Below are 27,581 nucleotides of genomic sequence, written 5' to 3' on the forward strand. Positions count from 1 at the left end.
ATGCGGAACTTAACCACTAGGCCACAGGGCCGGCCCCTGGTCTATAGTTTTGTTTTTCTTATAATATCTTTGTTTGGTATTGTTATCAGGGTAATGGTGGCATCATAAAATGAGTTTGTGGTCTGCTATTGAGCCTGTTGAAGGAATTGGTGTCTGTGATTACCAATCTATACCATGTTTTTATTTCTAGTACTTCTCTTTATTTTCTCCTCTTGCTGAAATTCCTTATCTGTCCTTGTGTGTTGTTTTACACTAGATCTTTTAGCATATTAATCATAGCATTTTGAAAGTCCCTGTTTTTAGTCTCAATCCAATCATGCATCACTTAGGACAGGGTACATTCTGAGAAATGCATTGTTAGGTGATTTCATCATTGTGAAAACATCATAGAGTGTACTTACACAAACCTAGATGGTATAGCCTACTATGCACCTAGGCTATACAATGCTAGTCTTACGGGCACCTTATACACCTTTGTATATGCAGTCCATCTATGACCGAAACCTCATCATGTGGTGCATGACTGTATCTGGGTCATCTCTAAGTCTGTTTCTGTTGATTGCTTTATCTCTTCACAATAGGTTTTTGTTTTGTTTTCTTCTTGCCTTTTTGGGTGTCTTCCTCTCTCCTTTTTTTTTCTTCAAACTGAATGCTGGATATTGTGTGTATTAGAAAAGAAGAGACTGAGGTAAATAATATTTATGTCCTGAAATGAACAGACCATTAATGTGAAGGTCATACAAATGTAGTCAGCAGTTGAGCTGAGTTTGGTTTTTGTTCTTTCGTTACACCACAGGCTTAATTTTCTGCAGTAGTAGGCTGCTGCCACTTTGTGTTTAGAGTAGGGCTTTGGGTTCTGGAGGGTTTCCACTATCATTCTGCTCCATCCCCAGCTTTCCAGTCTTTGCAAGCCTGTGCCACAGTATGAGCTCTCTCTCTGTGCTCTTGCTGTACACCCCCAGCAGTAGGCTGGGGTTTATTACTTGGTGCTAGACTAGTAGTTGGGAGTGGGAGACAGGTCTCTGTTGTCTTTGTCCAGCTTCAGTCATGAGCAAGCCGTGTGTATCTGGGCGTTGAGCTTGGAGCATTCTCAGAATTTCCACCTGTGCCATCAAGGGGTCTCTCTTGTCTCCTGCCCTGTCCCCAGTCTTTTCTTAGAAGCACCTGGTGGAGACGAATGGAAAAGAGTTTGCAAGTGCATGCAAATTCCTCTTGTGCCTGGGGCTCCTAGCTATTCTAAATTTACATGCTAACTGATTCTTGACCTTAAAAAATTCATTAAAATTTTAGCTGATTTCTTCTTGCCCCTTTACATTACAGCAACCCATTCCACCATGCTTTGCCAAAATGAAAATTGTATGCCCTGTCTCTCCTTGGAGAGACATGTCACACTTTCACATTTAGTTTACTTGGTTGCCTTGTTACCTCAAATCTCTGATGGGCTCCAGAAAAGTTATGATTTTGTAGATTACCTGGCTTTTTCTTGTTATTACAGTGGGAACAACATTCTCTTGTGGCTTTCTACATCCTAAGATGAGGATATTTTATTAATATAAATTTATTTTTAGGTTTAAATTTGCCATATTTACTAATGAAGTTAGTCAGTGAGACTAATGAGGCTGTTTAGATTAATCCCAAAAATTTAGTCCAGGGAATGGATGACTATTATAGACTGACATCATCTTCAGCATATCATGAAATTTGAATTGAACAGTTCTACAGTTATAGTACCTCCATGGAAGCCTTTTCAGGAAATATAAGAGCAGAGTAGCACAAAGAGAGAAGTCCTATAATGGGAGGAGAATGTTAGTGGGAAAAAAACAGGAGATGGTAAAAAAAAAAAAAAAAAAAAAAGTACAGGATGTGAATACTATATCAAAGTGAACCTCATCTTTTTTTATTCCTTTTAAATTTTACATTTTCATTTCTGTCACTTTACCTCTATATTCTAGTTATGCCTAGAGCTAGCCCTGATATGGGATATATTACATTTTTTAAAATACGTCATTTTAAAGTAATAAGTCAATCACTTCATTTAATCACGCTTAGGCCACTAAGAAATATTAAATGATAATATATGAATTGATATTGTAATGACTGAAAAGAATAATATGCCTTACTTCCTGTGAGGAAAGGAAAGAACAAGAGGGAATTTTAGAACCTGTTGGTGCCGATGATCTTACTTGTCTCCATGGATTAGGGTGAGTTTGGGAATAAAGTGCTACTTTCAGCTGTTTACTTTTGTCTTCTTTCATCATAAAGCTTTCTTTCCCTTAAGAAAAGTTCTTCATGAACTACAAAAAAAGCATGTCAATAATTTATTAATTTCAGTGAGGAAATTAAAGTTCAGCCAAATCAGTTCAGAGAATCCGTAGAAGCAAATGGAAGGATTTATGAGGAACAAAGAAAGTTAGAAGAAAGTTTTACCATTCACTTAGGTAAGTGTATTGATTTTTTGTAGTCATAATTTATTGTAACTTGTGAAACTTTTTTATGCTACAAGAGAAAAATTTCTGTCATATGAGGATAATATACATGCTATTTTTAATTCCAAATTATGTCTTGCTCCAAGACAGCCTATAGTTTGTTGGCCATAAGTTTTCTGTTTTAGCTTATATATTATTTTTTGTTAGTAGAAATATTAAATATTAATAATTATTAAAAGGAGTAATTCCCATGTCTATTTTTAATTTTTTGTAGCACAGATTTATCTGGATTCTTGCCATAGAGATTTGCATCCTGTTATACTGAATTTTTTGCAGCTGTCTAAGTGTCTTTCTGGGACTGTTGCCTATCCCCAGGAGCCCAGTTGAAGACCATGCATAATTTGAGATTGCTGAGAGCGGATATGCTGGACTTCTGTAAGCACAAAAGAAATCATCGAAGTGGTGTGAAACTCCATCGACTCCAGACAGCACTGTCACTTTATTCCACGTCTCTCTGTGGCCTGGTTTTACTAGTAGATAATCGAATTAATTCATATAGTGGTATTAAAAGAGGTAAGTTAACGTCATACATACTTATTTCATTAAATTTCTCCTTATAATACCATTCTTACAAAGAAAGGAATTATGGAAAATCTGAAAAAAGCTTTATGCACCCCAGTATTCAAGTAGACCAAACAACACACATACCCAGCCATAGCAATTATAGATTTATTTCATACTTTATCATGGGTAGAGTGCTTCAGGATATTTAATTTTTGTTAAAATCCTATTATATTGTAAATAATACTCCAAAGGGTCTTTATTTCAAGGTAAAACAAAAAGAATAATCAAGATATAAATGTATTTTTCAGTTTAGAAGCAGATCTTGGCTCAATGAATGTTTGTTCGTCCATCTGTCCTTTTATCTTTTTATTTTTTAAAAGCATCTATCTCTTAAATATGCTAGGTAAAATTCTACCTGCCCTCTTAGTACAACTCATTTTTTATGATTATTTTTTAAATTTTTGAATATATAAAATATATTGAAATGTATAATTATTTTTTTAAAAAGCTTAAGTAAATATGGATGGACCTTGAAGAGATTACGCTAAGTGAAATAAATCAGACAAAAAAATAAATACCGTATGAGCTCACTTACATGTGGAATCTTAAAAAAAAAGCAAGCTCATAGATACATAGATAGAACAGATTGGTGGTTGCCGGCGGCAGGGGGTGGGACGTGGGCAAAATGGGCGAAGGGGGTCAAAAGGTACAAACTTCCAGTTATAAAATAAATGTGTCCTGGAGTCTAATGTACAGCATGGTGGCTATAGTTTTAATAATACTGTATTACATATTTGAAAGTTCCTAAAAGTACATCTTCAAAGTTCTCATCAAAAAAAACAATATTTTTGGTAACTATGTATGGTGGCAGATGTTAACTAGACTTATCGTGGTGTTCATTTTGCAGTGTATACAAATATTGAATCATTATGTTGTATACCTGAAACTAATATGATGTTATGTCAATTATACTTGAATTTAAAAAAAAATACTACCAAAAAAAGAAACTTGAATAGTGTTTATTTCCTATCATAACTACAAGAACCTTCTTGTATGTTGTAGCACTTTTGGAGGCTGGCTTATGATCAAAGTATGTATTATTTAAAGACGACTTGGAATTGTATTAAAATGTCTTTGTCTATTAATTGTTTACTTTCTTGAGTGATTGAGAGGTTAAGTTTCTGATCAAAACAAAATTGCTATAGCCTAACTTAATTAGACATAATTATCAAAAGGACAAGTATAAGAAATCCTACTTGTGAATTTTATGTTCTCTATCTATTAGATCTCTTGTCTATAGGTAAATACTAAATACTTGATAGTTAACCTTCAGAAGTTTGTAAACGTTTTGGGTCCCTTAGATTTCGCCACAGTTTGCCAGGAATGCACTGACTTCCATTTTCCCCGAATTGAAGAGCAACTAGAAGTTGTCCAGCAGGTGGTACTTTATGCCAGAACCCAGCGCAGGAGTAAGTTGCAAGAATCACACGGTCAGTAAAACTCAAATGTTTTTAAAATTTCACTCTCAGTGTGTTCTGCCCATAAGCACTCTAATAGCATATGGGTCAGGATTAAAATGGAGAAAGTTACATTGGGGCAATGGTGGAAGAAAGAAATTAAGAACAAAATTCAAGATCTTTAGAAGCTAAATTCTGTTCTTAATTTCCTTTTTTGTGTGATTTTGTTCAAGATCGTTAGCAAAGCTGTTTTTAAATTTCAATTCTGTAGTTATACTTGAAATAGGCACTCAGTGGAATGTTGGTGATCTTTTGATCTAAGTTCTCTATCTCTAAAATGGACATAATTATTGCTACAGAGGGTGTTGAAATCGTAGAATGTCAATAGTAGCACAAAATATACGCTTTTTATATGTTTGATCCTTGATCCACTTAAGTAGCATGAGGTCAATTACAAGAATTGTTTTTGGTTGTTCTTTTAAAAAATTAGTATGTCCTCAAATGACTGCTTTTTCTATATTTATCCACAATATAAACATCCTTTCTAACTATTGAGGAAATTTACTGGAAAATGTTTTTAAAGCTATGGAAAAAGTTCATGGCATCTTTCTTCAGAAGATTTCTATCTATACATAGATTTTAGGGAAGACATAGGTAAAAAAAAAATTCTGACTCAAATTACAGAGTAATTCTGCTATTTTTAATTGAAAAATGAAAGTTTAAAAAGTAGTTTCTTTACAAATTAAATTGATACCAAAAGTTGTTTAGTTATGAACTAAACATAAGGGTAATTTCATTCAAAAATATATGTAAGGTGTGTTTTTCTTATTTTTCCAACATTTCATATTATATCACAGATGTAAAATCACAATACATGCTCTTATCTGGCTTGAATACGTACTCAGTATTTTATTATTTCTTATAAAAACTTGATGGCTTGCCCAGGAAATAAAATGTGGCAAGTTTTAAAATTGTGGTTGGTCAAACCTTTAAATCTGCTTCTGGTACTGTGGATATCTTTTGTTTGTATTACAACTGCAGTGTTTAAAAGAATCCATTACAGTAGTTTTGGTTCTTGTGTTTTATAGTAAGCAAAGGGATATTGTTATATCTTTGCTTGGTGTCTGTCCCTCTCTCCTATGTAAATTGTAGAATTCTTCCCTTTCTCCTGATGCTAGAATGTAGCTATCTAGACTTAACTTGATTGACATTCACTATAGTTTCCTTATTTATCCCGTAGACTTTTTAAAAATGTTTTCTTTATTTTTAATTGTTTCTTAGTTAAAACATTCGCAAAATTCACAATTCAAGCTGTACAAAGGCACGTTCAGTGAAAGTCTTCATAACTCTGTCCCCCAGCCATCCAATTTCCCACTCCAGAGGCAGCCTATCTCCCATGTAGTTACCAGACATATGTTTATGTATACATGAGCACGTGTATGTGTGTGTTTTCCCTTTTTATACAAACGGCAGCTTTCTCTGCACACTTTTCTGTACCCTACTTTTTTTCCCTGAATAATTTATCTTAACGATCATTTCATATTAGTACTTAAAGAGCATCCTCATACCTTTTTACTTCTGCATAGTAGTCCGTTGCAGGATATCCCATTATTAATCAGTTTCCTATTGATTGACATCTAATCTGTTCCACAGTTTTTGCTATTATAAATAATAATGCATGAGTAACCTTGCACGTGTATCATTGTGGATGGGTGAGCATATCTATAGAATAGATTTCTAAAGAGAAATTCCTGAATTAAAGGGCACATACATTTATAATTTTGTTAGTGTTAGCATTTGCTCTCCACTGCAGCTCCACCAGTTTGTATTCCCACTGAAGGTAACTGGCTTTGCTGTGGCAATATGACTCAGAGTGAGGCTGAGTATTAGGAAATCAGTATGGAAGTATATCCTAACAAAGACCCTTGGGAAAATTCTAGTATGTCCTCTTATTCTTCTGCCATCTTCTTTCTCCATCTCATTCAAACTAGCAATGATGTGATCAGAAGCATTTTAATATTATTCTCAGTAGTGACTAAAAGCATGAAGATTGAGATCGTGACAGGTATGGGAGAAGGAGGAGGATTCTAAGTATATTTATGAGAGAGAGAAAGTGTGCAGTAAATGACAGGAAGTTCTTAAACCACATACAGTTGGTTACGGCAGTGTGTGTACATCATGGTATTATTTTGTTCTTGTTCAAGCAACTATTTTGTGGTTTAAGTGAGTCAGTGAAACAAGTAGGTTTATAAAAGACAGCTTTCCTAGAGGAACCCGCGTGTCATTATAGAAGAGTTTGTGAAAATGCTTTCTCCATCTTTTCCTTTTCTGTTCATGCCCACGTGTTTGTTCTACATGTTTACCTCCGGATACGCAAGAACCTGTTTATTCTAAGACATTCCATTGTTTTCCTTACTATGTTTATTATATTAGCATCTTTAAATATGAAGACAATTTGTTATCTACAAAAACAGTTTGTTTTTTGTGCACATTTTATATACATTTTTAAAAAAAATGAAAAACAGCTATCTTCTTAGTATTACAAGGTGTTACCATTGAAGCATGAGAAAGGGAAAGACTATGAACTGTTATCTCTTGTTTAATTAATAGGGATTCTGTTTGTTCATACACTGTGTGAACAAAATTAGAGTCCTTATTTATTGTTTTTTGTTTTCTGTGCTATGATCAGACGTTTATTCAGAGCCTGCTAATTGCATGGCTCTGTATGAGAAACAGACTATTTCTTTAAATATGGATTCTGGCAACACAGAGCCTTCTCTCCAGGCCTTTCTCTTCCTCTGTCTGTTTATTTATAAAATATATGTGTTTACAATGTTATAAATCAATTCATCAAAGTAGTCACTAGGTAAAAATATTAAGTTATTTTTATTCAGAACACTTGAAACCATAATATTCCCTTGGTATTTGCAGTTTACTCATTTGAAGTTCTTACTGTTTTCAGGTGATTTTCTGATGCTGAAGGCCATTCCAAAATAGTTGTGTATTTAATTGGAATGAATATATAGCCTCCTAAAGATAGCTACCTTTGGGGCCGGGCCAGTGGCATAGTGGTTAAGTTTGCGTGCTCCACTTCAGTGGCCCGGGATTTGCAGGTTTGGATCCTGGGCACAGGATCCTACGCACTGCTTATCAAGCCATGCTGTGGCAGGCGTCCCACATAAAATAGAGGAGGATGGGCACAGATGTTAGCTCAGGGCCAATCTTCCTCAGCAAAGAGAGGAGGATTGGCAACAGATATTAGCTCAGGGCTAATCTTCCTCACACACAAAAAAAATGATAGCTACTTTGAATGCTAATATTCATTCTGCATTTTTGAGTTCTGATAGAATTCTTATAAAATTCAGATGTATCTTCTATTGCAAATATACATATGTATGTAGAATAATTTGTGTTCAACCATAATAATGTATAGTCAATTGTACCAACATTTTACCAACATTTATCCTTGTAAGTAATATCGTGCCTTCTGAAAAGAAAAAAGAAAGAAAAATTATTGAATATCTGATAAAAAGTTCCACTTGAAACTGAGTCTCACGTATCTGTTTGAAATAAATTGTATATAGTGTCAGATAAGTAACAAATTTCAGGAATGGGCTGAATATCAAGTGATTCCTGGTGCTACTAACCATTTGTTTGTAGTCCTGAACAAGTTATATCAACAACAGTGACTCACATTCTAAAAATAAAGATGACCACACTACAGCTATCTAATGAAATTATTTTATGTGTAGTTAACTTAGTGCCCTGAACCTCCCAGGTGAAAAATAGGGTACTGGCAAGTCTAATGTGGTTAAAACCATAGGAATTGAAATCAGAGTATGTGAGTTCAAGACCTGGTGCACCACTTACCTGTGCATCCTTGGTTAAGTTAATTAACTTATGTAAGCCTCTGTTTCTTCATCTATAAAATGAAGATAGTGATAGGACTTAGCTCATAAGGTTGTGGTTATAGGGGTTTTGTAAGAATTAAATGGGACCATCCGTGTAAAGCATATATCAGAATGTCTGGCACCTAGAGACCCTTAGTAAATTTTTGCTGCTGTTGTGATTGTTTGGAAGTAGTAGTAGTAATGTGTTTTCATATGTTGTTATATTCTTTCATGTTATATTATCTTATGAATAGATTCTGGAAACCGAAATGGAGGAAGTGATGATAAGACTAAAAATGCTGATAGAAACTATTTAAATATTTTACCTGGTAAGTACTATTTTATTCTAAATCACTATTTTCTTATAATCACACATTGAAATCATAAATTTGAAACATAAGTTCTTATGGTGTACATTATAAACCGTTTGTCAGAGTATCACTCTGAAACAACATTGTATCTGTATAATACACTGTCACAGATCTTCTGCAATTTAAATCTTTCTTCTTACACTAGACTGACTTTTTCCTAGATCCATACAAGAAAAATTGCTCAAACAGTTGCATAAGTTTTATCGTTATTTGCTATTTCAAATTTCCTCTTTTATACATTGTTCCTTAGTTTCTTAAGATATGCACCAAGAAATAATTTTTACTCTGAAATATAAACAATAGTATATAAAGGTGTAAACAAATGAACTTGTAGAAAGAGCATGGATCATCTGACTTAGAATCTTTCTTATTTCTATTTCCCCATAAATTTTCCTTCTTTGCATTTCTTTTATTTCCTTTATTATTCTTGCATATTTTGTTTATCAACTGGAAATCCATTCTCTTGATCCTCTTCCATATTGAATTCATTCTGATGATCCTTAGTGGTATTTGTGTGGCAGAGCATAACAAGGAAGGCCTATTTGTTTACTTTATAAGTATCAAGTCTTTTAAACTGAATGGTAAATTTTACAGTTTCACAAATAATCATACTCTTGATATTTTTCTATTCTCCTTTAAGGTTGATTCCTCACATTTCCTTCCCCAAATTTACTACATGTAGGTCACATTCCATGTAGTCTAAGCAAATAGCATACCCATTTCTGGTATTCATCTTGTCAGTCCCTGTCAGTTAGCTCGTGGTCGTTAACTTCCGAATTTCCTCCCACTCTCAGATATCCTACCTTAGTGGATAATGTCAGAGGCAGGATTGCATCACCGCATGCTGTTTCCACACTTCGTGGAACAGGAAACTGTCCTCCTCTCCATCTAAAAATACCTTCATTGAGACAGGATTTATTGTATTTCTCTTCATAGATCCATAATTTAAATCATCCATATTTTGTGGCTTTCTTAAAATATGCCAGTCTTATTATCTATACCAGAGGTACCGATGTCTGATTTTTTTAAACCTAACTTTTTATTGCTATATTTATTTCCTTCCTTGCTCTTTTTTGGAAAAGCCTATATAGTGGTATCTCATTATTACCACCAAATCAGGAGAATATGTCATAAGTCTGCATTAGAAAAGGAATATTAAACTATTCAGTTAGCATCTGAATTTCTATTTAGTTAAAGGATGTTTACAGAAGATGAAAAAGATCCAAAATCACAAACTCTTTTAAATTTTTAAGTTAACAGTTTTATTTATATGTTTTTTAACCAGTAGGTTTGCTTTATCATTGTCTAAGTATTTACAGTTGATGTCATCTAATTCTCACAACAACTTTTTAAGGAAAGCAGTCAGGCGTTATTTTTCCCCTTTCATACACAAAGTAATAGAGGATCTATAAATCGAATTGATTTGCACAAGATCACTCAGCCAGTAAGTGCTAGAGACCAGATCTTATTAATACCCAATTTAGTCCTTTTTCTGCTATATCATATTATTTTGATTACTACTGCCCTCTCCATGATCCCCATTTTACTAATGGGTAAAATGAGGCCAAGAGATAAGTCATCTAAGGTCAAACAGAGCAGTGCCAGTTTGGGGATTAGGAGCACCTGACTTGTGCACTAAGTCATCCTGTCTCACTACTGGACCGTAGCCCGTGTTTAATGCTACAACTTCCATCATCTGAAGTATCAGTAGGAGTTTAGGAGGTGATTGACGTCATTGGGCCCAGAAGGATATTGTCTCATACAGTCTACCAGGTTTCTGATAAGCAGTCCATCTTTTATTGCCTTCCAGGGAAATTACAACTATACTATTCCTTACCAGACAATTTTCTCTGTGCTTTTTTCTTGTCTAGTTTATTTTGATATCTCTGTCACTGTCCTTTCTTTAATTTCTCTTTCTGTTTATCTAATTCTTTTATCTTGTTTAAGTTGGAAAAAAAAAAAAGACCTTTGCCTAGGGCTTGTCAGTGGCATCCATGGGTTCAACTTTTGTACCTGGTAACTAGAGGTGGTTAAACATTGTGGTAAACCGTGGTAAGTACTTTTAAATATACTATATGCTTATAAATAAATATAAATAAAATCCTAAGGTAATGACTTCGAAGCAAGGGTGAGCAGAATTTGTGAGGGCGGGGGTGGGTGATAGAAGAGTGGTTTTTAGAAGAGCAAAGCTTTCCTAGAAGGACATATCAGAGTTTCCAGTGAGACATGTGTATTTGAAAAACATATTCTTTATATGCTTTATATTTTATTTATTTATATTGACAGAAACTGTAGAATATAAAAGCTGATGAGATTTTTCTTGGCTAGTGTGGCTACGTAGAAAATGAAGTGATTGTAGGAAGCATGGATTTTAGGATTTGATAATCCTAAACTACTCTTGTGTTCAGTCTAAATCATTTGTTCATGCATTCATTCAACAAATATTTATTGAGTACCGTCTATGTATCGGATACTGTTCTATGTGCTAGAGACAGGGTATTAAACAAGATAGACAAAATACCTGTAGTCATGGAGTGTAAACAATGCTCTCTTTAAAATAATCACATAAGCAAATAAACAAAAGAATTTCAGTGCTGAGAAGAAAATAGAACAATGTGAAAGAGAATGAGAGGTGAGGGAGTCCTATATCAGATGGGACAGTCCAGGAAGACCTCTCTGAGGAGGTGACCTTTGATCTGAGATGTGATTGATGAAAAGAAGTCAGCCATGCAAGAACCTTGGGGAACAGCCTTTCACACAGCATCCCTGATTTGGGAACAAGCTCTGCATGTTGAAGAACTGAACAAAAGCCTGTGCGGCTGGAGCAGAAGCACAGAGGGTGAGACAAGAAGATGTCAGACAGGCAGTGTCCAGATCATATAGGCCTGGCAGACCTCAGTAAAGAGTTTGGAATTTTTTTTGAATGTAGTGTGAGCCTGTTGGATGATTTTAGGTAGAGGAGTGATATAATCTTATTTGTATTTATATCTATTTGGCTACAATGTGGAAATGGTTTATAGGTGGGCAAGAATGGGGAGCAGGGCAATTAATTGAGAGGCTATTATAAAGAGCTGGGTGAGATGATGGAATGAACTAGGGTGATAGCAATAAAAATGGAGTGCTCAGATTTGAGATATCTGTTGGAGATATTTCTGAAAATAGTTGATGGTGAATTGGATTGTAGATTGGGGAAGAGGTATTGAGAGAAAGAAAGAAATTAAGGGCAACTTCCATGTTTCTATCCTGAACAACTAACTGGATGGAGATTGGACCCATAAATTGAGATGGAGAAGAGCAGATTGAGGGTGTGGGGAAGACAGGTAATCAAGTAACCTGTTTTTATATGTTAAGTTTGAGTTAAGCAGGACATTTTGAGCATTTACATCAAAATAGAGATGATGAGTACTCATTTGGTTTACTTACTGCTTGGTGGTTGCTTCACATCAATTTATGAACCTAATGCAAAATTGGCTGTTGTCTCTGTTTTTCATCACTTTTGCAAGAATTGAGGAGTAGTGATCATATTTGCTTCCTGAGCCCAACATAGGTTCCTGATACACCTCTACAAGTTCAACACTGACTGCCCGTTACAGTCATTTATAAAAGCCATTGATGAATTTGATTTATGGGTTTGAAAATCATGATTGTATTTGTTGTTCACAGGAGAATTTTACATTACACGGCATTCCAATCTCTCAGAAATCCATGTTGCTTTCCATCTTTGTGTGGATGACAATGTGAAATCAGGAAACATCACTGCTCGTGATCCTGCCATTATGGGACTCCGAAATATACTCAAGGTTTGCTGTACCCATGACATCACAACAATAAGCATTCCTCTCTTGCTGGTGCATGATATGTCAGAGGTAAGCAGATAGAAAAAAACCATGATTTTATGGATATGTTAACCCTCAATATTGTATAATAATAATAATCCACTTTACATTTTAAAAGCACTTTTTTTCTTTTCTTTTTTTTACTAATGGATCTTTTCATCTCCTATCTGGTTAATAGAATTGAGTGACATATAATACAAAACAGTGACTAATCCTTAACCATTTATGTTCAGAGAATTATAGCATTATTCTATGGAAGGTAAACTAGAAACCAAAATTATCTTTAGCTGTGGATAAGGCATGTGCCCCTACTCTCCCTCCCTCCTCCTCCTCTTCCATTTTTGTCTTAAGTAGCATTAGATTGACCTCCACATTTATATTTGGCTTAGGTTAACATTAAAATTAGTTTGATTCTCTGAATATGCATTAAGAAGTAATGGAAAGAAATGCTAGATGACAGGAAGAAGCCAGCGTCAGTCTAACATTTTCTCAGGATTGCTCTTTGGATAATACAAGTATTGGCTTTTACAGTTAAAATGTGGCATAATCACCCATTCATTTTATCATGTGCTGTTCTTTATTTGACATTTTTAATAAAATTCTTTCGTGACTGTTTACTTTCTCTCCTACTTTCTTCTGTGACCCACGTAAAAACTGGTTAGAGGGGATAAGTTGGAGAAATAATATAAAGACTAAAAATTCAACCTCAAATAGTCTGGAGGATCAAAGGGTCCTCAAAACAAATGGGTGCAGGCAAGTCCTTCTAGGAGAGCCAGTGGTCAACCTGGTGATGAAGGATGCATACCAGCAATGTGGGGCCCGCTTGTTTTGAGGTGGCATTTTTTAAAAAAGCAAAATGGCTAACTGGTAAGTGTAGATTGTGAATGTCGGGAAGGAAGTTTGATCACTGACTATTAAAAGGTATTTACCCAAATAAAAGATCTGTGTAAATGCTATATTGTAAAGTGCAGTGTAAAAGATGTTATGTTTTACTTTTTAGAATGACTAAGCCTCCACTTTAGACTCATTATAAGAGACCTCATTTTAAATGCAATACCCTATGTAAATACACACAAAAAAATCAATTCCATGTAAGACAAGATGATTTTAAATGATTTCCCACTTACAATCCATTTGTATTTTCACCAGACACATGGTTTTAATTAGGAGAATTCTGGTACCATTCTATGAAACCTGCATCAGACTTCCTAATTTCTCATCCCATTCACTTCTGTAGCCTCAGTCGTATCTAATATAGTATCAGGAGAGATTGACAAACATGTTTTTTTTTCCACTGTAGCTTTATAAAATTTTAGTTCCATCAGGAATTTTTAGCCATTGTTAAGTTATCATCACTAGCTAGTCCATCTATAAAAGAGTCTTTGGGGAGTAACAAAGAAAGTTTGTGATGAATTCCAGCCACAAGGAAACATGCAGACATTCCTGCAGCTGGACTCCTGGTTAACCAGTTTATAAAAATGGTTATATGTAGGTGGGAACCAACCTCAAAAGCAGTGTTTTCCAAAAGTCGCCAAGTTCGGATTTACTTCCAGACATCTGATACGACCAGCACTCCTTCTCCCACACTGGTACCGAGTTACGTGTTTTAAATTGGGATGGCCAGCTGCAGGACATTAAGTTTGTTTCCAAAGTGTCCATTTTAATTCACAAAAGCATAATGAGCCATGATCCTCCCATTTGTTGTATTTAAACATCCATTCAGGTCAAGAAGTTTGTTCTACGAACTCAGACAACACTATACAGGATATAGAGGTAATATTTGTTTTCAGTTTCATGCAAGGATCCCAAAGCATTTTCAGCTGTTGTTTTCTTCCTCTAAGAAACAGAATTGCTAGATACTTGGTTACCACATTTCAGTGTGTGCAAGGTAATGATGATAATGTCTGAAACAGTCCATGTCCTATGGTAAGTAAAGACAGCTGTAGAAATTCATAGCAGTTTAAACGAAAAAAAGGAAAGGAAAAAATAATCTATCAGCGAGAAGAAAGACATGCTGATATTATCAGTTTTATCTCTGTAGATCTTTGTGATCTGAAGTTACTGTCATGCTAGCGTCAGTCTAACCTAATAGATGTAGAAGGAACCTGCAAGTCAAGAATCCTGAGTTCCTTGTTATTTTTACTGTTAACTTGTTGAATAATTTGGGACTCAGGTTTTACTTATTATAATTGTTGTGGTTGACGAAGATGTTATTTGTTTTAAAGTTTTTATTACAGTATAATACACATATAGACAAGTACACATATCATAACTATATAGCTCAAATTTTTACAACCTGAACACCCATGTAACCAATACCCAGGTCATGAAACAGAACGTCACCAGCACCCCAGAAGCCACCCTCGTGCTCCCTTCCAGTCACTTAAACCACACTCCCTCTGCAAGGGTAACCACTATTTTCACTTTGAAAAGCATAGATTAGTTACACTTGTTTTTGTGGTTTATATAAGCGGAATCATATAGTACATACTCCTGTATCTGGCTTCTTTCACTCAATATTATGTTTGTGAAATTTATCCATGTTATTGTTTGTGGTTGTAGATTGTTCATTCTTATTGTTATATATTATTCCATTGTGTGACTAGACCACAGTCATTTAGCTATTCTACTATTTATGGACATTTTGGTAGTTTCCAGGTTTTGGTTGTTATGACTAATGTTGCTATGAACATTCTAGTATCTATACTTTGGCATTTCTATTGGGCATATACTTAGGTATGGAATTGTTAGATGATGTAGTGTGTATATATTTAGTTTTGATAGATATAGCCAAATAGTTTCCCAAAGTGGTTGTACCTAACCCATTGTTTTTGAATGTGAAAAATAAGAAAGACTATTTCTCACCTTCCAATAATGGCTGTGAAACCGATTAATACAAGTTTTTCACGTACCTCAGAGGCACATACTTGAGACTGAGGAATATTCTTGCAATTTCTCCCAGGGATATGTAAACTCAAAATAATTCTGGTATCTAACTTCCAAGACATACAGTAAAGACCTAAAAGTATGTAATAACTAAATCTTAATCACCTCTGCAGTTCACCCTTAGCCTAATCAGAAGATTCAAGTTGAATTCTCAAAGTATGGCCTTTACTTGAGATAGAAAGTATGGTCTGCGATTATGATCAGAATTAACATTTTAATTTCAATTTCATAGGTTTAGAATTTATTCTCTCACATATCTTCTAAAGTGTAGCCTCAGGACCCAATTTTTCTGCCTCATTTCCAAAGTCTGAAGTGTTTCACATGATCTGTTCAGCTTCTTTAATGGATTTCTTTCATAATGTGTTCTCACAGGTGTGACACTAAGATTTAGTCACTTGACCATTACTCAGAACTCACAGTCAAAAACTTTCTATACTGTTACCTGACCTACTATGTTGTATACCCCATTTACTGTATAATATATACCAAGATTTATTTCCAGAAGAGAGCTCCTTGTGAGATTGCAGGCCACATCCCATGATGACATCCAATAAGTTATGTCTTCTCATGACCTTATTGACTGCTAAGCTTACAGTTTACCTTTTCCAAGAACTCAAAGCCATTCTTTTTAGTTGCTGGTTTTAATCAGAGGAAAAATGACAGGGATGCTTGGGATGGAGTCTCTGAGTAGGCAAATAGGAGATTTAAAAACAACTTGGATGTGTGTGCGCGCATATGTGCATGCATGTCCATGCAAATGTCTAGCATTTCCTTTCAGATTCATATGCTGCTAAGTAGCATCGAGCTAAAGTATATAGAATATGAGGGTTTATATCTGCTGAAAATTAAATTGTCTATCACTTCAAACATATCCTGGGATCCTGCCGTAAATTGGTATTTTCGTGTGTTCTCTATATAGCACTGATGAAACTTTGTCATTAATTTACATCATTCTGAAGAGTGTGAAGTGCCTAACTTGTCTCATAGATATTTGCTCTAGACCACACTATTAACCACACATATACACAAAGCAAGAAAGCATGAATAAAAGGTGATGATGGTTGGAGAAGTGGGGCAATGAAAGAACTTGATTATTTTTTTCCTATCTACTTTTGCTCAAACCGTTAGAACCATCCCTACTCTAACTTGTGCTTCAATCTTTCATCATTACCGTATTATCCTGATTTTAATACCTTGGAATAATATATATTCTACACGTTGGTGTTCAAGGCTACCCCTTCAGAAGCTCTATGCTTGCAATTCACATAAGTTGTCCACATGTGAGTAGTGGTGCTTAGGCTCGACCTTTGCCTGACATATCCAAAGGCTAGTCATAGCAGTCAATAAATACAGACTATAAGACAAGTTACTGTTAGATAATGATTTTTATATATAAAAATGAGTGCTTTATTATAATAGTATAAATAGTAATAATTTCTTGATTCTGATTATTTCCATGGTATTTTGAAAAATGTTATGTTTTGGAGTAATATTCTAAGGTGATGCAAATACTCAGTTATACTTTAGTATTTATTCCTACATATGATGCTTCAGAAAAAATGTTTAACAGAAGTGAAAGGTAAATAGGCCCTTAAGGAATCGAAATACCAAGAATGAGAACCAGCAGAAACAACCAAACATGAAACCAGATAGAGAAAGACTTGAGACACTGGAATTATGAGATACAGACCATAAAATAGTTGGTTACTGTGTGTAAAGAACTTGAAGACAAGCTTAAAATGTCTTCAAGTAAAAAGATGCTATGAAAAATGACTTAACAACTACAAAATGAGTTTTTAACTGCTGAAAGAAATTTTTGACAACTTAAATGGAGGGATATACTATGTTCATAGGTTAGAAGACTCAATACTGTTAAGATATTTCTCCTCAAATTGATCTATAGATATAAATCCCAATCAAAATCCATATAAAGCAATTTTGAAGATATTGACAAGCTAATTCTAAAATTTATATGAAATGCACGGGATCTAAAACAGCCAAAACAATTTTGAAAAAAAGAATAAATTTGAAAAAGAACGAAGTTGGAGAACTCACACCAACTGATTTCAAGACTCACTATAAAGCTACAAAGTGATATTGGCAAAAGAATAGACTATGGATCAAAGGAACAGAGTAGAGAATCCAGAAGGGAATCCATACATACATGGTCATTTGGTTTCCAGCAAAGATGCCAAGGAAAATCAATGGGAGAAAGGGTAGTGTTTTCAACCAGAGGTGTTGGAAGAATTGGATATTCATATAGAAAAAAATAACCTTGACCTTTACCTCCCATCATACATAAAAATTAACTTAAACCGGAAGAGCTAATACTATAGAACTTCTAGAGGAAAACGTAAAAGAAAATCTCGATAGTGGTTAAGCAGCTTTGTTAGGACACAAAAAATATAAACCATAAAAGAAAAACTTAATAAATTGTACTTCATTAAAATTTAAAACCTTGCTCTTCGAATGACACTATTAAGAAAATGAAAATGCAAGTCTCTAGGAGGGTGAAAGGGAGAATTCGGTACATGTGTGTGGTGATGGGTTGTAATTAGTATTTTGGTGGTGAACATGATGTAATCTATGCAGAAATAGAAGTACAATGATGTACACCTGAAATTTTTACAATGTTATAAACCAATGTTACTGCAATAAACAAAAAATTAAAAAAAAAAAAAAGAAAATGCAGGTCTCAGACTCTCACATGAGCTTGAACAATTCACTGTACCTTTTTTCAGTGTCTTTTTTTAATTTATAAAGGTTGCTTTAAAGTTCCTTGTAAACATAGGACATTATTATTGTAGTTTTCAGAGCTATCAGCATTTTCTCTTAGCTGTAGGTAGATATTTCTTAGTCACGGTGCTTTCTCTGTACATTATTTTTTTTAACTAGGGAAAAACAAGCCAGAAGACATAAACTTGTCACCCCACGCATGTGTGTACTCCCATAAAGCACGGTGGTTCTCTTACAGCAGCCTCTGAAGTTACAAGGAAGTACTCTTCCTCTTGTGAACTCTGAAGCTGAGAAGTGTTATAAACATAAAGTTAAACATCAGAAAATTCTACTAATCATTTTTTTAAGCTTCCAGAACCTTGGAAAAGAGGACTCTACTTTTTAGCCCTCTCAGCAACTAGACCCCTTTTATTTATCAACCTTAACATGTCTTGGACGCAAAAAGTAGTTTCCTCTTAAAGCCTATTTCTGGCTGCAGAGAAAGTCACTTTCTTTTTAAATTTCTATAGGTAAAAGATGATTCATTCAGCCTATAATTTTGAGAATCTGTATGCTCAGTATTCCAGAAGGCATTGTAAAAGTAATAAGGGTGAATAAATAGTAGTTCGTACCCTTAGAGAGCACATAACTTAACAAAGAAAACATATCCCGTCTCCCTACTTATTCCTCAAACCTCCCCCTCCCCCCAAAAAAGACAAGGTAAAATGTAATCATTGAGATAAAAGAAAAATAAAGTACTTTGGAAGTTCGGAGGATAGAGACACCATTCATAGTTGGTGAAATAGGAAATACTTTATGAAGGAGATGGCAGTTAAGCTGGACACTGAAGAATGAAGATCAGATTTCTAGATGGAAATAATGGGGAGGGCATTCTAGGTAGAAGCAATGGTTTGAGGAAAAGTGGGAGGAGGTGGGTGACAGGCAAGTGGCATTGCAGATCATGCTCGGGCAAAGGTGGACATTCATACTTGAATGAAACCTTTGTTTTTTTATTTAAAAGTCATAAAAGCTGAGGTAGTTTTCAACCTAATGTAAATAGCCTTAAATACTAAAAGAAAGGCTTAGATATTTTTCATGAGACAATAAGAAGCAATTATTAATTATTAAACAGGAGTATGATATGATCAGAAATGTACTTAAGATAAATTAGCCAAATCAGTGGTTTGGATGGGAAATATTGTAGTCCAGGAACCTAGATTGGAAGCCACAGCAATAACTAGGCTTGAGTTCACAAAGACCATCAGAGATGTGTTGAAGAACTAGGATAATTGGATGACACATCAGCCCCCAAGGCGGGTAGGCAGGGGCCAGGGAAGTTTCATGAAAAAAGGGAAGTGGCCACTAATGTGAACTATGACTGAGAAAAGATTTGGTAAGTAATAATCATTGGTGATCTCAGATAAAGCATTTTCAGTCAACTGGTAGGGGTGGAAGCCTAATGGCCAAGGGTGAAAGAATAAGTAGTTGGTAAGGAAGCAGAGGCAATAAGTGGCTAGCACTATTTTAAGTTTTGTGGTGAAGGAATAATGGACATAAATGAAAGGATCAAGGGAAGGTTCCTTTTAGAATAGGCGGAGACGAGAGTGGTAGACATGCGCATGTTGGATAGGAAGAGGGCAAAAGCACGCTGGAGTGAGAGGAAGAAGAGAAGGAAGAAATAACTCACAGGAAAAGGACCTAGAGGACACCAGTGAGGGACAGGATCAACATGCGTAGTCTTGGAAAGGAAGAGCTAGGAGAAACTAAGAGAAGATGGCAAAATACGAAGTTCTGTGACAACTCTGTTAGCGTTTAGCATCATTCAAAAAAATGTATTAACGTTGCATTATAAATCATGCAGCTTTGGCAGCATTTGTGTCTGTCAACTTAATGAATCTCATTAATAGCAGAAGTAGAAAACTGAGATTGTAGAAAACAGAACAACCTGCCTCATTTTCCCTTTGCCTCTCATCTTGTGGTGGATTACATCAGTGGTCATAAGAAGTTTTTGCTCATGTATGCCCCAAAATAATTTCCAAAACTGTATCCCTCACGTGTTTTAAAGTTGATGTATAAAAGTTTTCATGTAGGTTTAAATAGTTGCAAAAAATATAATTTACAGTGAAATTGAAAAGGTTGCCTTTTGGGATAAAAACTATTACATCCATCTTTAAAGTATGTCCAGCGGAATTTAATACTGTAACCACGCACAGCATCATCCATTTTTAAAATACACAAACTTTTAATAGTCAGAAATTTTACACCTTTCCTTTTTCTCTTTGAATTTGTAATTCCATTCCAATATATCCCCATAGAATTTTTCCTAATGTAATGTATTTTATGCTTAATTATTTTGTATTAATCACCTCAGACTTCTCTGGAATGAAAATATGTATATTAACTGAAATTTCTAAAAATTTATTCCCTGTGACCATAATGCTCTGTTATAATTTTTTTCTGTGTTATTATAGCAATTATTAGTATACAATTGATCAAAATAACATATTTTGATAACTCAACATATAAATTAAAATTTCATTAAAATGCATCTCTTACAGAGATGGATAGGGTTTTATTTTTCCCCATTCATGTGTCTATAAATTAATGTTAATTGCTGCTAGAATTATGATCAATGTAATTCTTATTTGGTGTTTTTATAGATAGCAGCACCAAGAAGTTTGTTCACATAAATGGATGTACATGGAAGAGTTTTGTTGTATCAGTGTCACTGATTTTGTTTTTTTAATTGAGATAAATTCATAAACATAAAATTCACCATTTTAACCATGTAAAAATGTAATTTAGTGCTTTTTAGTAAATTCACAATGTTTTGCAACTGTCACCACTATGTACTTTCATCACCCCAAAAAGAAACCCCCTACCCATTAGCAGTCGCTCCCTATTCTGCACCCCCATCCCTTAGCCCCATGAATCTTTCTGTCTCTATGGGCATGCCTACTCTGAACATTTCATACAAATGGAATCATACAATATGTGGTTTCTTTGTGCCTAGCTGCTTTCACTTAGCATAATGTCTTCAAGGTTCATCCATGTTTTAGCATATATCAGTACTTCATTCCTTTCTATGCCTGAATAATATTCCATTCTATGGATATATCACATTTTGTTTATCCATTCATCAGTTGATGGACATTTAAGTTGTTTCCATTTTTTGGCTATTATAAATAATGTTGCTATGAACATTCATGTACAGGTTTTTGTTTGAACATGTATTTTCAGTTCTTTTGGGCATATCCTCAGGATCGGAATTGCTGAATCATCTGGTAATTCTATATGTAACTTTTTGAGGAACCACCAAAATGTTTTCTACAGCAACTGCACCATTTTACATTCCCACCAACAATGTATGAGGGTTCCAATATTTTCACATCCTCACCACATTTGTTACTTTCATTTTTTTTGTTATTATTATAGCCAATGGATTTATTTATTTATTTATTTATTTATTTATTTATTTATTTATTTATTTATTTTTTGTGAGGAAGATCAGCCCTGAGCTAACATCTGCCAATCCTCCTTTTTTTGCTGAGGAAGACTGGCCCTGGGCTAACATCCATGCCCATCTTCCTCCTCTTTATATGGGACGCCTGCCACAGCATGGCCTGACAAGCGGCGCATCAGTGAGCGCCCGGGATCCGAACCGGCGAATCCCGGGCCGCCGCAGCGGAGCGCGCGCACCTAACCACTTGCGCCACTGGGCCAGCCCCCGGATTTCTTTTAACTCCTGGATTATAGGATTGTTAGCATCAAAAATTTAATAGCTAACACCTCAATTAGGTCCTTTTTTTCAATTTTGTTGAACCTCAAAGAATTGTAAGCCACATGATTTACAAAAACATTAGTTACCCCGTCGTTAGATTTCTTAATTTTCACAATACTAAAACCTATGTTCTGATTTATGCCCTAGAGGTTTTTATATTGGGAGGTGGAGGTGTCAGGATAGGAGAGAAGTAAGCTTTTCTTTTGTAGTTGGAGAAAGATGAGTGTGAAAGGGGAAATGGCAAAGGAGAAACCTATACCTCTATCAAAGGCATATCTTCAGTCAGATCAGTTTTAAGAAAGGATTCCTGTGGATGTGAGGATCTAAAAAATTGATCCCATTAACATGATCCCAGTTTGAAGACCTCCAAAGTTCATAAGTGACCAAGAGTGAGATTATGCATTGCCTGAAATTTGCAAAGGCAGTATCAATGCTAAAAATTATTAGTTCTTTTGTATATTTCCATACATATACAGGCAGACTGTAACAAATGTATGCTATCCTGATGACAGAAGAACTTACGTAAAAGCCCTTGATTGCCTTTATAAAGAATACAGTTCTTTGGTACAGTACTTAAAGCTTCTATAATGTTTCAGCATGAGAAGTACTTTAGAAAACCTTATCGTGATTTCCTAAGTTTTATAGAAAAAAATAATTTATAGGTGATATATTGCATATTGAAGGATTTATTTACATACTGGGAGTTTTTAAAGGTCATTTACTGTGAACTCTCTTTAGAAAGTACTTATTAGAGGAGATATTAGACACAGTTTCTTGCAGCATAAGTGACAATGAACATATTTTTATCTCCAAAAAGAAAAAATATATAAACCTTAAAATATTAGCATTAAAATACAAAATAAAACATCAAGGTGGTGGTATATGCATATATATTTCCTTGCTCTGTGACCTGAAAGGACCTGGAAACAATGACACCCCAGTAGCAATGAACACATCTAGCACCTAGATCTTGGTGTCTAATACCATTCTCAGACAAGGAACCTTGAAGGGTTCCTTCTTCAGGGACTCTTTGAAGAAATGGCTGGTTCAAGGACTGGAGCAGGAAATATGTAAGATGAGCCTGGAGCATCTTGTAGTGCCTGAAAGTAAGGAAATACTCAAACAAAAAGCCACAATCTTGGGGTTATGTCACAGGGACACACAAGCCAACTGAATAGACTCTCAGTGGCCAAAGCTGGAACCATTTGAGCAAACAAAATATAAAAAGTAATATTGAATTATAACCCGACATATAAAGTAAATATCCATGAGTCCATGCTGATATAAACAGATGACTGAATAAATGGAGAAAAGAAACAATTCTCTCATATAGAAGAATTCCAAATAATTTATGTAGATACTCCATCCTTAAGGAGGGCAGCAAAAATCTCCACCTCTTAAGTGTGTGCTGCTCATTGTGACTTTTTTCCAGAGTACTTTGTGGAAAGGTGGGGGGTGAGGATAATTTTGCAGTGAGAAACCTAAAAACTACTCCCTTAGCCGAGTGATCTAGGTCAGCATCAACAGTCATAAATCATGTTGAGTGTATATGCCCTTGGTATGATGCGATGAAAATGGCACTTCAGCTCTGTAGCCTTCCACTTAAATCCATAACTCCAGTCTACTCATGAGAAAAATGTCAGACAAATTCCAGTAGAAGGCATCCTACAAAATACTTGACCAGCACGCCTCAAAACTGTCAAGGTCATCAACGACAAGGGAAGTCTGAGAAACTCACAGGCGAGAGAAGCCTAAGGTGACATAATGACTCAGTGTAGTGTAGTATCCTGGATGTGATCCTGGAACAGAAGTCATTAGGCAAAAACTAAGGAAATCTGAATAAACTCTGGGTTTTAGTTAATAATAATATGTCAATAGTGGTTCATTAGTTGTAACAAATGTACTATACTAATATAAGATGTTAATGGGGAAACTGAGTGAGGGGGTATGTGGAACTTTCTACATCATTTTCACACTTTCTCTGTAAAAATAAAGTCTTTTTTAAAAGCCATCAGGGTGATACCATTTTTGATCTATTAAATTAGTAAAAATGTTAAATAATATTTAAATGTCCAAATGCTGGTGAACATATGGTGAAATTGGATGGTGCATACCTTGCTAATGGCTAGTGTAAATTGATATAACCTTTTAGGGAAGAACCTAAATTTTATTTCACTAGTCTATAGAAACAAGTATCCCAAGAAATTATTCATAAAACAAGATATATGCATATATATTCATAAATATGGTCACTGCAATATTATTAACAAAAAAAATGGAAATATAACTATAAGGGGCTGTTTAAATAAGTTATGATACCTTAACTCGATAAAAGAGCTGTTTTAAATTGTGTTCTGAAGATCCCCTCAGGATCCTAGCCCCTTTCTGGAAGTCAGCAAGATTAAAAATATTTTCATAATAATACCAAGACATGATTTGCCTTTTCTATTCTCATTCTTGCATGAGCATCAGTGAGTTTTTCCAGAGGCTACATTCTTTATGATAACACAACAGATTGAATGCAAAGGCAGATGTGAGAATCGAGATGTCTTCTATTAAGCTAGGCATCAGTGAGATTTGCAGATATGTAAAACATTGCCACTCTACTCACTAAAATTTTTTTGTTTTGGAAAATGTAGTTACTTTCCATAAAAATGTTATGTTAACAGGGAATGGATTTATTGTTGTTTTTAAATGAAGTTAATATTTTTATATTTATCTAGTTTAATTTCTAATGTAATAAATATCAAAAGATATAATCCACATAAAGAAAAAGTCATTGGAGTCCTTAGTAATTTTTAAGAGTGTAAAAGATCCTAAGACCCAAAAAGATTGAGAATCACCATAATGAAATAATTTAAACATATTTCATTATGTTGAATCACATAATTATGAAGACTTGTAACATGGGAAAATAATTCTGATGATAGTGAAAATAAACAGTTTAAAATGGCATAATCATAACTGAAAAACTATAAATATATCGGTTATAGTCTGACACTGGCAATTGTGTGCACAATTGGTCAAAGATAAGAAAGGAACATAGAAAAATGAATGCATTTGGTTTGTTAGGTGGCTGGGATGGGGTGTTTATTTCTGTTACTTTTGTAATAACATGTTATGCAATAAAAACATTTTAATGCATTGCTTATTCAAATATTATACAATTTAATAGAATTATTCATGCTAACATATTGACAGTAGTAGGTGGAGTTCCTGTGTCACTTATATTTGTCTTTAGAATTATCTAGAAAGTTTTAAGGATATGTTAATTTTTAAAATTATATTTACTAGGCTAATTAAATTAGTTTGCATTCCACAAGTATAGTCTAACAGCTGGAAGAAGTTATATTCCTAAAAACCAGAGGAAATCCAACTGAAATTAGCAGATAGTTGCCTGAATCTATTCACAAAGTGGGTAGTCAACATTATAGATCTATTAAGATCTGATTATATTTTTTTTTACAAAGTTCTGTTAAAAACATATGATTTGTTTTGCTTCTGTTTTTAGGAAATGACTATACCGTGGTGCTTAAGGAGAGCAGAACTTGTGTTTAAGTGTGTCAAAGGTGAGTGTAACCTTATATTTAACAACCACCACCTATATTTCTTCCTCTCAAATAGTGAAAGTAGAGCAACCCAGGAGGAAGAACATGAAAGTGACCACTGTCATCTGGTGCCTCAAACAGTTTAACAAGCAAATATTTCATAATGGCTTTTTTAGTTATCTTTTTCCAGTCACAAAATAAACAAATCTCTGGCGTAGTTGAAATACAGGGATATTTGGATGTTATTTATATTTTGCTCTGATTATAGCTTGTTGTGTATTGCCTTTTATTTTCTAAAAAAGACAAAAAAATAGAGCTACATGTTTGGTTAACCTTTAATAACCTGTTTTAGCTTCATTTTATGGAGACTAAATGGGACTTGAGAAATCACAAATAAGAGTATGTTGACAGAGCTATGTTAACCGCCTCTGGCATGGGGCACTAAGGACTGCAGAGGTTTATCTGGCCTTTAGGCTTAGCCTCTGCTGCAGGCAAGTGGCTACCTAAAAAGTCAAGACATAAAGCCCCACAGTGAAGATTCCGTTTATCTCAGTAGGGACTGGTAAGTTCGAGGACCAGAACTCATAATTCAGCAAAGTCTGTTGTTCTGTTTTAGGTTTCATGATGGAAATGGCTTCATGGGATGGAGGAATTTCTAGGACAGTGCAATTTCTGGTACCACAGGTGTGTTATCTGAATAGATCTCACCCCAGTTTAATCTCTGGTACAGTATTCCTCACACATATAGCTAGGCACACTGCCCTAAACTCACATAACATAACAAAATGCCAGCAGCTTCCTATTCTTTTAAGGGAAGAAGTATTTGGATGCCATAAAGGCATTTAGTTTATTGTCAAAGATGTTAGCATATGCCACTCAAAGGATCTTTTATTCAACCTCAAAACCAAACTTGACTCATCATTCCTTTGTTTTTTTCCATATTTATGTGATAGGGATTTTGAAGAGTTCATAAAGAAGGGCATTAGCAGAGAATGATTCTGTCTTCTGTCTAGAACTTAGCAAGATTAGTGGTACTTTTACTACTGATTACACTAGTGTTGTGTAGGGGTTTTTCTGGTATTTGACAGAAATATCATAGGTTCTCAGAGGATGGAGCCAGAAAAGCAGCCCCTGCCCATAGCCATGCAGTTAACTCAGTCATGAAAGATAATTTTGACATATTGCATTCCATGTCTAAAACTAGTTCCGTATTTTAAAATACTTTAAAAATTTAAAAATCAATGATGATTTAACAAGTGCAAACTTTTCTCTTTTTTTACCTCTTACAGAGTATTTCTGAAGAAATGTTTTATCAACTTAGTAACATGCTCCCCCAGATCTTCCGAGTATCATCAACACTTACCCTAACATCCAAGCACTAAACCCGTGTAGACTGACACCCTGCTGGAAGAGGATTGTTGAGCTCTTCAGGAGCTTGAACTATGCTGGGATTCTGTCAAGAAAAGATGCCCAGAAAGAGAACCTACAGCCCAAGCCACAAATCAAGTCATGATATGTCTGTTAAACATTCCAAAAATTCGTATACTGTGCAGACTAGTGATCAGCCCCTTACTTACACATTTGTTCTTAAAGTTTCTTTATGGAAAAAAGATCTCTTTTTTTCTACTGTTACGTCCTATCTGTGAATATCAGTAAGTTAAAACTTCCTGTTTATCACACATAGACACTTGATGTAGGAGATCGTTTACTACATTTTCGTGGAGACATTTAACTTTTCCAAAAGGTTTGAATCATGTCAGGTGCAAAGCTTAATTAAGCATACAAATAAATCTTCCCTCTGCCTTATTTGCCAAGTGAAAATTAAAAAGCACTGAAATATACATTGTAGATATGGATTTCTTGAGAAAATCTTTTTGTAGAAACACAAATATATGAGACAAATGTGCTTATTCTTTTAAATTCTCTTGTTTCAAAACTTGCTTTTAATATACTCTTTCTAAAGTTTTATAAGTTAAAAGTCAGAAAAGGACTTTGGATTCTTTACTTCTGTCTCATCTTCCCTATGCGACCTTGCCCTTGTCTACTA

The 27,581-nt window shown here is 34.7% G+C and overlaps 1 protein-coding gene across 3 annotated transcripts in view; it reads left to right on the forward strand.

Moving 5' to 3' along the window:
- The window catches only part of C17H12orf4 (chromosome 17 C12orf4 homolog), a 45,408-nt gene extending 18,033 nt beyond the window's left edge, over positions 1-27,375 (forward strand). For 2 of the 3 annotated variants that reach the window (XM_058559021.1, XM_058559020.1), the window contains exons 7-14: positions 2,332-2,438; positions 2,802-2,999; positions 4,352-4,480; positions 8,592-8,666; positions 12,372-12,574; positions 25,498-25,555; positions 26,151-26,218; positions 26,824-27,375. In XM_058559021.1, coding sequence (XP_058415004.1) covers positions 2,332-2,438; positions 2,802-2,999; positions 4,352-4,480; positions 8,592-8,666; positions 12,372-12,574; positions 25,498-25,555; positions 26,151-26,218; positions 26,824-26,916 — 931 coding nt within the window. In that variant the 3' untranslated portion in view covers positions 26,917-27,375. The remainder of the gene's footprint in view (positions 1-2,331; positions 2,439-2,801; positions 3,000-4,351; positions 4,481-8,591; positions 8,667-12,371; positions 12,575-25,497; positions 25,556-26,150; positions 26,219-26,823) is intronic. The other variant, XM_058559022.1, reaches the window with a different exon arrangement.
- The last annotated feature ends 206 nt before the right edge of the window (positions 27,376-27,581 follow it).

Source organism: Diceros bicornis, chromosome 17 (assembly GCF_020826845.1).
Source record: "Diceros bicornis minor isolate mBicDic1 chromosome 17, mDicBic1.mat.cur, whole genome shotgun sequence".
NCBI lineage: Eukaryota > Metazoa > Chordata > Mammalia > Perissodactyla > Rhinocerotidae > Diceros > Diceros bicornis.